Source organism: Triticum aestivum, chromosome 2D (genome assembly GCF_018294505.1).
Source record: "Triticum aestivum cultivar Chinese Spring chromosome 2D, IWGSC CS RefSeq v2.1, whole genome shotgun sequence".
NCBI lineage: Eukaryota > Viridiplantae > Streptophyta > Magnoliopsida > Poales > Poaceae > Triticum > Triticum aestivum.
In genome coordinates, this window is record NC_057799.1 from 497,255,383 (window position 1) to 497,267,988 (window position 12,606).

At 44.3% G+C, this 12,606-nt stretch overlaps 2 protein-coding genes across 2 annotated transcripts; one reads left to right on the forward strand and one right to left on the reverse strand.

Moving 5' to 3' along the window:
• Nucleotides 1-1,176: 1,176 nt before the first annotated feature.
• On the forward strand, nt 1,177-6,568 carry LOC123054077 (glutamate dehydrogenase 2, mitochondrial). Its single transcript, XM_044477755.1, has 9 exons — nt 1,177-1,591; nt 1,697-1,810; nt 4,316-4,537; nt 4,627-4,701; nt 4,796-4,912; nt 5,066-5,316; nt 5,624-5,699; nt 5,821-5,907; nt 6,002-6,568. Exons 1-9 carry the CDS (start codon nt 1,484-1,486, stop codon nt 6,185-6,187), a joined length of 1,236 nt encoding a protein of 411 aa, XP_044333690.1. The 5' UTR covers nt 1,177-1,483; the 3' UTR covers nt 6,188-6,568.
• A 101-nt stretch (nt 6,569-6,669) lies between these two features.
• Nucleotides 6,670-8,771, reverse strand: LOC123054076 (histone H1-II). Its single transcript, XM_044477754.1, has 2 exons — nt 8,496-8,771; nt 6,670-8,172 (listed from the first exon to the last, which is right to left on the reverse strand). The coding sequence occupies exons 1-2, from the start codon at nt 8,610-8,612 to the stop codon at nt 6,997-6,999; spliced, it is 1,293 nt and encodes a 430-aa protein (XP_044333689.1). The 5' UTR covers nt 8,613-8,771; the 3' UTR covers nt 6,670-6,996.
• Nucleotides 8,772-12,606: the final 3,835 nt, after the last annotated feature.

Below are 12,606 nucleotides of genomic sequence, written 5' to 3' on the forward strand. Positions count from 1 at the left end.
GCCCTGTGCGATCGCACCGCTTGCACACACCCCTCGACGGGCCTGCTACCAATATCTGAAATAACAAAGATAGTATGAGCCATAAATCATCTGGTACAACCGTTTAGCCAGAAAATGATGTTTTGAGGTGTGCCACCTAGTATTTCTTAAAAAAAAGAAAGATTTAGATTGCGATACCCCTTACTAACTTTTTTAGGGGATATTCCTTGCTAATCCGGGCTACTCCCACAGCCGACGCGCAGCATCAGTCATTTCCCACCGTCGCATGAAGACACGGCCACACACAGAAACGGGAGACTGGACGACGCGTGATCCGTTCCACCAACTCAGGAGAAGCGAGGTGCTGGCACTGACTGTCTGCACGGACACGCCCACTCCACGGCCTCTGTCCACATCCGCGCTGCAGCAGCAGTTTCACTTGGAGTGAAAGCTTGCTCCTCCGAACTGGGCATCTTCCCGGGGAGGCGCTTCGCGGGGCGAGATGCACCCTGGCCAGATGGTCCTTCTCCTCGTTCACTCCCCACCGTCCTTTTCACTGTCAGGGGGACGAGGCCAAGTTCGCCACCCCACCGTACTCGTGCGTGCACTGCACATGGCATTCTGTAAAAACAAAAACGTGTTGGCTTTTGCAGAGCGCAGAGAATCCGGCCGGAGGAGGAGATGCCAACAAAATCAACGGGAGGAAACGCAGACGCTTCCGACTTTCAGTTCGGGCGATGGACGGACCTACGCGAAAGCGAGAGAAACAAACGCGAAAAGCGCGCCGGAAAGGTCAGGCACGGGACGCACATGCCCCGACTGACAGGTGGGCCACCAAGTAGTACCAGCACACCGTCCGGTGGGACCCACAGAGAGAGAGAGAGGCCCGTCGTTCACCGTTAACGAAGGAACGAGCGAGCGAGCATCGCCCCTTCCCTGGCTCGCGCGGGGCCCCGATTCTCCTCGCTCTACACAGCTGTGACCCGCGATCGTGAGTAATTACCCTCCAAAACTGCCAAGGCATGCTGCAGGATCCATCCAACTAATCTTCGTCTCAACTCAACTCAAAGAAAAAAACGAATCGTCGTCTGGTCCCAGTCACCTCACACGCAGCGGCGTGATCCGTCCATCGATCAGATGGAAGAGAAGAGGGCCGGTGCACGTTAATGGCCTGCTCGTTCGTTGTTCATGCCCTCCGTCCCTATTAATACCATCCTCCTCCTTGGGCCTTTGGCTCCCTCCAAACAACCGGAGCTCGCGCCCCCCTCGATCTCCGGACAAAAATCCGCCCTTTTTACGCCCGCCTTGCCCTTTCTGGCCGCGAGAGCCTCCCCCACCCCCGCCACGATCTCGCTCCCTCGCGTGCGCGTGTTTCCGTCGCCCCTGTCTGTCCCTTTCGCCCGATTTCCTTGCGGTTGAGGAGGTTGTTGGGGCGGGCCGGGGGAGAAAAGAAGAGGAAGGAAGTTAGCCCCGCCGCGCCGCGCCTCGCCGCACCGCCGCCGCCATGAACGCGCTCGCTGCGACCAGCCGCAACTTCCGCCAGGCCGCCCGGCTGCTCGGCCTCGACTCCAAGCTCGAGAAGAGCCTCCTCATCCCCTTCCGCGAGATCAAGGTCGCGCCGCGTTCTCTCCTCTCTCCTCTCCTCTCCTCTCCTCGCCGCCGACCGGAGCTTGACTCTGTTTGCTTATTATCTATCTCCGGTTCCTTTCCTTCGCAGGTCGAATGCACCATCCCCAAGGACGACGGCACGCTGGCCTCCTTCGTCGGCTTCCGCGTGCAGCACGACAATGCCCGCGGGCCCATGAAAGGTGGCATCCGCTACCACCCCGAGGTGACGGGATCTCTTCTCATCTCCTCTCCTCGTGGGATTGTCTTGCTACTTCTGTCAATTGATTGCGATTTCTCCCGGAAGTCTAAAACAAGACGCATCCAATTAGCTCTCAAAAAAGCGATTGTGACTCTAAAAGGATAAGCAAATTAACACACGCAAAAATTGCTGGATTGCTTGCCAACTTGGCATGCTTTTACATCCATTGCTCATGGTCAACGATGTCATTGTTTCTTTTTCAATTCAAAAAAAGAGGTGGATCCATGGTACTTGGCATTCTTAGGTTATTTTTGTATGCAGTGTCCAGCTCTGCTACTTGACTTTCGCATGTATGCTTAGTTTAGGACATTATGTAGATTCTCCTTGCTGTCAATTTGTCAGGCAAATGATTTGAAGCTATAGAATCCTTTTGAATGAGAGCATACAGCGTTCCTCTGTTATTACAAGCTCATCTTTCTGTCGTTAAATTGTTGGAAATATCTTCAAAGTCGTTGATTCTGTAACGCCCGACAAAATAAACTATCATCGATGACGACAAAAGAATGTCTAGTGCTGGATCTTGTTATCTGTTGAACCAATATTTTGTCGATAACGGTCAGCATATAGACTATTATCGATGACGACAAAAGAATGTCTAGTGCTGGATCTTGTTATCCGTTGAACCAATATTTTGTCGATAACGATCAGCATATAGACTGTTATCGATAACGACAAAAGAATGCGTGCCCGATCTTGTTATTCGTTAATCCAGTATTCTGGTGATATTTTGCAAGCCTAGAAAGTTTTATATCTTTCAATGCTTATTCATCATTTATAGAAATAACCAACCGAGCTAAAGTATCGTCGGTTGTTTGACTGAATTACTTTAATTGTTTCAAGGCGTTGATTGTGTAACCTCAGCAAATAAACTGTTATCGATAGACAAGAGAACATGTGCCGGATCTTGTTATTCGTTGAACCAATATTCTGCTGATATTTTGAAAGCCTATAAAGTTTTATATCCCCAAATGATAATTCGGTGAAGGAAACAATCAACTTAGCTAACATATTGATGGTTGTTTGACTGATTTACTTTTGTGAGTAAGTAGTATTTTATTAGAAATTGTTTCAAGAAGTTGATTGTTATCTGGCATATCAACTTAAGCAGTATTTAATTATATATTTTATTAGAAATTGTTTGACTGAATTACCTGGCATATCTTCGAAGTCGTTGATTCTGTAACGCCCGACAAATAATCTGTTATCGATAACAACAAAAGAATGTTGTGCAGCCGGATCTTGTTATTCGTTGAACCAGTATTTTGTCGGTTGTTTGACTGAATTAACTTTTGTTAGTAAGCACTAATTTATCTGGAAATTGTTTCAAGACGTTGATTGTGTAATGCTCGGCAAATAGACTGCTAGCGATAACGACAAAAGAACATGTGCCCAATCTTGTTATTCGTTGATCCAGTATTCTGGTCATATTTTGCGAACCTGGAAAGTTCTACATCCTTCGATGCTAATTCAGTTATCAAAACAACCAACATAGCTAAAGAATTGTCGGTGGTTTGACTGAATTACTTATGTGAGTAAGCACTATTTTATTTAGAAATTATGTCACAATGTTTATTGTGTAACCTCAGCAAATAAACTGTTATCGATAACGACAAGAGGACGTGTGCCGGATCTTGTTATTTGCTGAACCAATATTCTGCTGATATTTTAAGAGCCTAGAAAGTTTAATAGCCCTAAATGATAATTCAGTTAAGGAAACAATCAACTTAGCTAACGTACTGTCGGTTGTTTGACTGAATTACTTTTGTGGGTAAGCTCTATCTGTCTATTTTATTAGGAATTGTTTGAAGACGTTGCTTGTGTAACGCTCAGCAAATAGACTGTTGTCGATAACGACAAAAAGAACATGTGCCCGATCTTGTTATTCGTTGATCCAATATTCTGGTGATATTTTGCGAGCCTAGAAATTTCTATATCCTTTAATGCTAATTCAGTTATGGAAACAACCAACTTAGCTGAAGTATTGTCAGCTGTTTGACTGAATTACTTATGTGAGTAAGCACTGTTTTATTTAGAAATTGTTTCATGATGTTTATTGTGTAACCTCAGCAAATAAACTGTTACTGATAATGACAAGAGAATGTGTGCCGGATTTTGTTATTCTTTGAACCAATATTCTGCTGATATTTTGCGATCCTAGAAAGTTTGTTATCCCTAAATGATAATTCAGTTAAGGAAACAACCAACTTAGCTAATGTACTGTCGGTTGTTTGACTGAATTACTTTTGTGAGTAAGTAATCCATCTGTAAACTAATATAAGAGCGTTTAGATTACTGATGTAGTGATCTAAACGCTCTTATATTAGTGTACGGAGGGAGTACTATTTTATTAGAAATTGTTCCACCATGTGTTGCTGTTCTTTATGTTAGATTCCGAAAAGCCAAGGCAGTAAGTCAGTTGCAGGGTTGACTGATTATCATATTTCTTCTTGTACTTAAACTCCTTGACAGGTTGATCCAGATGAAGTAAATGCACTTGCTCAGCTGATGACATGGAAGACTGCCGTTGCGGCAGTACCATATGGTGGAGCAAAGGGAGGAATAGGGTGCTCTCCCGGTGATTTAAGTAGGAGTGAGTTGGAGCGTCTGACGCGTGTATTTACTCAGAAAATTCATGACCTTATCGGAACTCATACCGATATTCCAGCTCCAGACATGGGAACTAATTCACAGGTATGCTATGCAATTTCAATTTCTTTACTATCGTTCACTGCCTTCCTATGTTCTGCTACTAACTCTATCTGAAACCATTTTCCATACAGACCATGGCATGGATCTTTGACGAGTACTCAAAATTCCATGGTCACTCCCCAGCTGTTGTCACAGGGAAGCCCATAGTAAGTATTACCACCATAACAGAAAATTATCTGCTGCATATAAACTCTTTACACATTATTACTAATATGATTACAATTTGGGCCTATTTGTTAGGATCTTGGTGGATCATTAGGTAGGGATGCTGCCACTGGGCGGGGTGTAATGTACGCTACTGAGGCTCTCCTGGCCGAATATGGGAAGTCTATTTCTGGATCAACCTTTGTTATTCAGGTGAGTTGTGATAAACCGTTGACTTCTTGAATGGTAAAAAGATAGTAGCGAGTGCCATGGTAAAATACCAAAATAAGTCTGTTCAAACATAGTGCTACTGTTAGTAGCCATCAAAATGTAGAATAGTGCTTATTCTATGATGAACTCCTGCAGGGATTCGGTAATGTTGGTTCATGGGCTGCACAACTCATCCATGAGAAAGGTGGTAAGGTAATTGCACTTGGAGATGTATCAGGCACAATCAGAAACAAAGCAGGGATAGACGTACCTGCTCTGATGAAGCACAGAAATGAGGGTGGTCAGTTGAAAGACTTTCATGGCGCTGAAGTCATGGATGCCTCAGAGTTGCTAGTGCATGAATGCGATGTCCTCCTCCCATGTGCCTTAGGCGGAGTTCTTAACAGGTAATTGCTATTATCCTTCTGCGCTTTTGATGTGGCCTAAATCATTTTCACTAGATTTCACCGTACGTCACGGTTTCCCCCCTTTTCTGTTACATGTTTGTTAAGTGTTTTCTTCTGCTAGTTTTATTGCGAATAGCAAAAATTGATGTGCGAATATTGTGATAATCCCGACTTAATGAATTCTGCAGATAAGTTGATGCATTTTTTATTCAATCTTTGTACCTGTTGAGCAACCTATTTTCTGATTGCTTCCTGGATATATACTTATAGTTTAGGGTAACTGATGATTTGCTTTAATTATCTGAAGGGAAAATGCCCCTGATGTTAAGGCCAAATTTATAATCGAAGCTGCTAATCATCCAACCGATCCAGAAGCTGATGAGGTAAGAGTACTGTACCACCAAACAACTTACGATAAATTTTCATACTTGAGAAATATAAAAAATACAACCATTTTTCAATTTCTGTTTTCTGAATGTCTCACTTTTGTTGTATGTGCTGTAGATTCTTACCAAGAAGGGAGTGGTCGTGTTGCCTGATATCTATGCTAATGCTGGTGGTGTGATCGTTAGCTATTTTGAGTGGGTTCAGGTAATTGAGTATACGATGGCGGCCTTTGCCATCTCATTCCACATTATCTTTTTGCTTGAGCCGGCAGTTTCCTTATGCTTCTTTGATGGCGCAGAACATTCAAGGATTCATGTGGGAAGAAGAAAAGGTGAACATGGAGCTCCATAAGTACATGAACAGCGCGTTCCAGAACATCAAGGCCATGTGCAAGTCTCAAGATTGCAACCTTAGGATGGGAGCATTCACCTTGGGAGTGAACCGGGTTGCTCGCGCCACCATCTTGAGGGGCTGGGAGGCATGAGGAATTCCAGATTCCTTATCGAATAATCCATGCCCGACACCGTGGTGGATGACAGTTCTTATATCCACCATCATTGATTTGGTAAATTCATCATAAGTTGCCGGCATGCCAGGAGTCCAATTGAAATAATTTTCAGTGTACATGACAGAGATGATGGGTTTGTTCTTTCTGTTAGCTAATTATCTGCCCTGGGATGTTCTTTCTGTTAGCTAATTATCTGCCCTGGGTTGTTCTTTCTGTTAGCTAATTATCTGCCCTGGGTTGCCAACTATGGTGATCTACTAGTTCTGTGTGATTGTAAACCTTCAGAGTTGTTGAATGTTTACCAAAAATTTCTGGATTTTAATATCAAAAAGGTTATTTTGGCCTCATTGGTTTCAACATTTCTGGTCTGAGATTTGATGGCCCCAAATGTAAGAGATTACTTCTCCAAGATTCATGTAATCGAGAGTTTCAGCAACTTATGGCAGACAAATATCAAAGAACCAGAACAATTGCATCTGTTTTTCTTTTCGCATGAACTGACGAGATTCATACAAATTCAGTCTGAAGGCAAACCCTCAGGGCCTTGTTGGACGGATGGTGGTATTTGTTCAGACTTGAACTAAACTGGAGCTCCGAAAAGAAATATCCCTACCTAGTTCAATCAACCCCTAAAACTGCTGAAGTTCAACAACAACAACAAAAAACCTAAAACTACCGATGATGGATAGAACACAAAAGCTATCGTCCTGTGCACTGCATTTAGGAACTCAAGAGGTGTTCTTTCAACTATGTGACGATGTTCCATGAGCTGCCATGCTTCAGAACTACGGCGCCTTTGTTGCCCCTGGCACCTGGGCAGGCAGTGCGAGGACACAGAACTTTGGACTATTTGGTACCTCATCATAAAAGTTCAGCAGAAACTGTTTGCGAGGTTTGCGGCGCGGCTTGCCCGGTAATGATCGAGCCTCATTGGGTGTAATTTCGTCGGCGGCGGCAGCCATCAATGTCGGTTTGCGCAACCAGCCACGGCCCTTGGGTGGAGCAGATGCAACGTTGCCACCGGCCTTCTTGTCTGCAATTGATGTTGAGGGAGAGCCGCAGGTGGATTTTGCCGGCTCTGATCTGCAGGTCCGACGACGGCGCTTGTGCTTCACAAATGGAGCTTCGGTGTCACCCTCCTTGTCGGAGGCTAGGGCCCGAGCAGAGTTTTCGTCAGCCGCCACAAGGGGCAGTTTGCAGGGCTGGGTGCTGCACTCTGGCGTACTGAATGCGGCAGGTTCCTTGGCCAAGAGCGGCCGCTTGGCTGCTGGAGCCTCGCCGCCATCTTCCTCCGTAAGTAATGCTGCACCAGAGCCGTCGTTGACGATCGCAAGTGCCAGCTCGCGAGGTTCCCCATGGTTCTTATCAGTGGCGGATGGAGCCTCAGTGCTGTCTTTCTTGTCCGTGACGAGCGCTTCGCCGGAGACGTCGGCCGCCCCTACATCCGTCAGAAGGCGAGACCGGCCACGGCGTTTGGGCATCGCGGATGGCGACCCGCTCACAAACTTCTTGCCAGAAGCCGGCTTGGGCGCCGAGCCATCCTTCCGAGGCCGACCGCGGCCGCGCTTGGCCCCTGTCATCGGAGGCCCAGCACTCACCGCCACCGCAGCGGCCTGCGAATCATCCCTCCTAGGCCGACCGCGCCCACGCTTGACCACCACCAGCGAGCTATCCTTCCTAGGCCGACCGCGGGCGCGCTTGGGCTGTGCCGGCGCAGCAGCCGCCGCCAGGACATCGGTGAGTGCGAGCTCGGGCTGGGGCTCGTCGTCGGAGCAGCAAGAGTACCGCCCAGGCGCGGCGCAGACGAAGAGGCCCTCGGCGACGTGCTTGGCGAGGTAGTAGCGGAGGAACCTGTCGTGCGCGGCGGGGACGCCGGGGTACCTGCCGCGGATGAAGCCCGAGATGGCGGACTCCGCCGAGCCGCCGTCCTCGCCCAGCGCCTGGATCGCCTCTTCGATCATCTGCAACCAGACGAGCACGCAAACGTCAAACCGGCGGCGGCAGCCCATCCAAACCCCATTGCCATTGACAACCAAGCGCGAGCTAATCTGGGTTGAGAGCAAGCGATTTCTCCTCACATCGGAGGCGATGCTCGATTTTTCTTTCCGAATCAACGAGGAGCATCTGTGGCTGGCGATGCTCAATTAGTGATTTCCTAATTCGATTCGGGTGGGTGGGTGGAGATTAAAGAGCAAATCCAACTGTTCTCCCCATAGAGAGAAAATCGACCAAATAAACGGGGAGGAATAGGTAGGCGATTAATCGACCGGGGAGAAGTGATTACCCATGAATACGGTGGATGATCCGGCGTGGGATCCCGGCGCTTGGGCACGGCGGCGGCGGCGGCCGCCGACGACGACGGCTCCCCCAGCGTCGCCTGCCCCGCCGCGACGGCCAGCATTGCGCGGCGGGGGGCGGGCGGATCGGTGGGAGGGAGGGGGAGGAGACCAGGGGCGGAAAGGGGAGGGCGCAAATCTAGAAGAGACGAGAGGCAGGTTTAAGGAGGGGGAGAAGGAAGGAAGCGGAGGAACGCGTCTGGTGCTTCTGGGCTCCGGGGAAAGGAAAGCCCGACCGTCTCGGACCATATTGCCCTTTGCTGTAAGTGATTCGCCTCTTCTGTCGTCGTCTCCGATGTTGGGTGGAGATATTTCGAACGCTCGAGATCGAATCGCCATGGGCTCTTCCATTCAACAGAGTACAATAAAAATCATCAAAACGTTTGGCATTGTTGAGCAAGGACATTGTTTGGGTTTGGGAAGGAAAAAGTCCAAAACAAACCTAGAATTTGTCGGCGAAAGCTAAATCAAACCCTGAACTCTCAATCCTTGAAATCAGCACACCAAACTATGTTATCCCGGTCTATTTTAAACCTTGAGAGGATTTAGCCGGTATTTGCTGAACTGGGCCGGCCCATTAGCAGCGTCGCTCGCGCGCGCCCACTGCTCCTGGTTTTCTTTGTTTTTGCCTTTTTGTTTTGTTATCTTTTTTCTTTTTACACATGTCTATTTTTTCTTTGTACCCAATATACATTTTTAACGCACACATAAAATATTTTTTGATAAACTTTTGATATTTTAAAATACATCATGTACATTTTTAAATTAAATGTTTTCAAATTTTTTATACATATTTATTATTTAAGTACATGTTTACATTTTCTTAATGATAATAAACGTATTATAAAACTAAACAAACACTCTTTTTCATGGTTCAACATTTTCAAATTCGTAGGCACTTTTTTCAAACACAACCCAAGTATATTCTGTTAAGTGTAAGACACAATTTTTTACAACACGCAAACTTTTTATTTACATTGTACACACAGTTTTGTTTGAAAAGCTCACAAACACATTTTTTGAAACTTGTAAACATTATTGAAATGCTACATTTTTTCAAATGTATGAAACATTTTTTTGAGTTACACAAATATTATTATACATTGTATAAACATTTGTTTGAATTTGTCCGTACATTTTTTTAAACTTGCGATATTTTTTAGATGTCACAAAATAATTTCTTACAGTTTTTTCAGATTTAGAAATTTGTTCATATTTTTAAAAATTTCAAAAAGCATTCACACTTTAAAATTATGTTCAGGTTTCAGAAAATGTTTATGTTTCAAAAAGTGTTCGCACTTAAAAAAAATTGTTCAGCTTTCAGAAAATAAAAGCCCGCTTCATGTCTGGTGGGCTGACCCAGACGAGTCCTTAGCCAACGATCCGAAACAAAATTCTAAAAACATTACTTTAAAATGCGACACGATTTTTAAAAATCTGAAACATTTTCATAGGATGTGAAGAACTTTTGAAATTCTGAACATTTTTTAGAATTGTTTTCAGAATCACAAACAATTTTTTAAAATGCGAATATAATTTCAAAATTCCAGAAAAAATTAAAAACACCAAAGGAATTGAATTTTGTGTGAAAAATAGAAAACAACAATATTTTTTAACTTTTGAATATTTAAAAAATGCGTGAATATATTTTAAAGTTTACGATTTTGTTGTTGTGTTATAGTGGGCCGGCCCGAATTCTGAGTAGCAGGTTATCCCCCGGGATTTTATTATTTCCAGTGTGCCAAACAGGTCTAGGGTCCAAAATAGATCGGGATTACAAGTTCAGAGTGTCAACTTTCAGGATTCAAAGTTCAAGGTTTGATTTAACTATCATCTACAATTTCAAGGTTTGTTTTGGACTTCTTCCGTTTGGGAACGAACGCTGCAGTGCGGTCTCACCTAACATTTTTATGCCACATTTTGACGGAGGAGCAACAACAGTTGTGTCCTGTGGCGTGTGCCAGGGATTGGGCAGCGGCCGTCCCGTACCGTGCCTGTCAGTGTTACTGTTGGCCAGCTGCCGTCCCGTAGTGTTACTGTAGTGCAGTAGAACGTGTTATTAAAAGAAAAGTACTACTCTATTAGCTCTGCCTCTATCAGGGTAGTTTTATAAAACATATAAAAATCGGTAATTGCCTTTGGTGACCGAGCTCACTGGAGGCCTCGAGATTCAAAATTCAAATTTCATCGAAATTCATATTTTTATATTTCAAAAAAATCTGAAAAAAGTACAGATATACATGAAGGCATAACACACATGTGTGTAAATTTTCAGGCAAAACACGTTGAAATGAGGGCTGTGCAAAAAAGACAAATCTGGGGTTGTTTAACACATGATAATATTCATCATCCCAGGCCATGAATTTGTCTTTTTTGTACAGATCGCATTTCAGCGTATTTCATCATGAAATTTTACACACATGTAGGTTACATCCTTACATACACGCATATATTTTTTCAGAATTTTTTAAAATAAAGGCCTCCATGAAGCTCGGCCTCCAAAACACCATTCTCTTAAAAATGGAGTATCTGAAAAAGCATCGCCAAGAACCTTGTGTTGAGCATTTCCATGACAACTGGCGCAGCTACCGGTGTGCTAAATGCTACTCGTAAGTTATAATATTTTTGCTATTGTAGATATAAATATTTTTCTTTACAAACTTGGTCAAAGTTTGCAAAGTTTGACTTTTCAGAAAATCTATAGGCACTACATTATGGAACGGAGGGAGTACAACCGACAATGATATTGCGACCGTGAGACGACATGCTATGAAATATGAGCGACAGTGGCAGATGTTGTGACCGGTGAGACGTGATAACCCACAAGTATATGGGATCACAAGTTTTCGAGGATAGAGTATTCAACCCAATTTATTGATTTGACACAAGGGGAGCAAAAAAATATTCGCGGGTATTAGCAGTTGAGTTGTCAATTCAATCACACATGTAGAACTAAATATCTGCAGCAGAGTGATCGGTAGCACAATAGTATGATAGTTTGATAGCAGTAGTAGCAATAGCAGCAGTAACAGTAGCAGTTTCATAGTGATTGTGACAGCAGCAGCGGCAGTAGTAACTTTAGCAAAGATCAATATGTGAAAAGCTCATAGGCATTGGATCAGTGATGGATAATTATGTTGGATGACATTCATCATGTAACAATTATAACATAGGGGGACACAGAACTAGCTCCAGTTCATCAATGTAATGTAGGCATGTATTCTGCAAATAGTCATACATGCTTATGATAAGAACTTGCATAACATCTTTTATCCTGCCCTCCCGTAATAGCGGGGTCCATAAGAAAACTAAGGGATATTAAGGCCTCCTTTTAAGAGAGAACCGGAACAAAGCATTAACACCGGACCCTTTTATGAGAGAACCAGAACCGGAACATAGTGAATACATGAACTCCTCAAACTACGCTAATCACCGAGAAAAAAATTCCAATTATTGTCACCTTGGGGTATATATATCATAACACGTAATAGGTGCATACAAATTACAAGATAGGATCAAGAACACAAATATATTCATGAAAACATAAAGGTTTCAGATCTGAAATCATGACACTCGGGCCCTAGTGACAAGCATTAAGCGTACAAAGTCATAGCAATATCAATCTCAGAACATAGTGGATACTAGGGATCAAGCCCTAACAAAACTGACTCAATTACATGGTAAATCTCATCCAACCCATCACCGTCCAGCAAGCCTATGAAGAAATTACTCACTCCCGGTGGTGAGCATCATGAAATTGGTGATGGAGAATGGTTTATGATGACGACGGCGTCGAATCCGCCTCTCCGGAGCCTCGAACGGACCCCAGATCAGCCCTCCCGATGAAGAACAGGAGGTGGTGGCGGCTTTGTATCGTAAAATGTGATGATTCCTTCTCTCTTATTTTTTCTTGATGAATACGTACTTGTGGAGTTGGAGTTATGGTTGTGATACATCTCCGGCGTATCTACAATTTATGAAGTATTAATGCCACGTTTAGAACAATTTCTATGTGGTTTTGGTATCATTTGAATGGAACTAACCCGGACTGACGCTGTT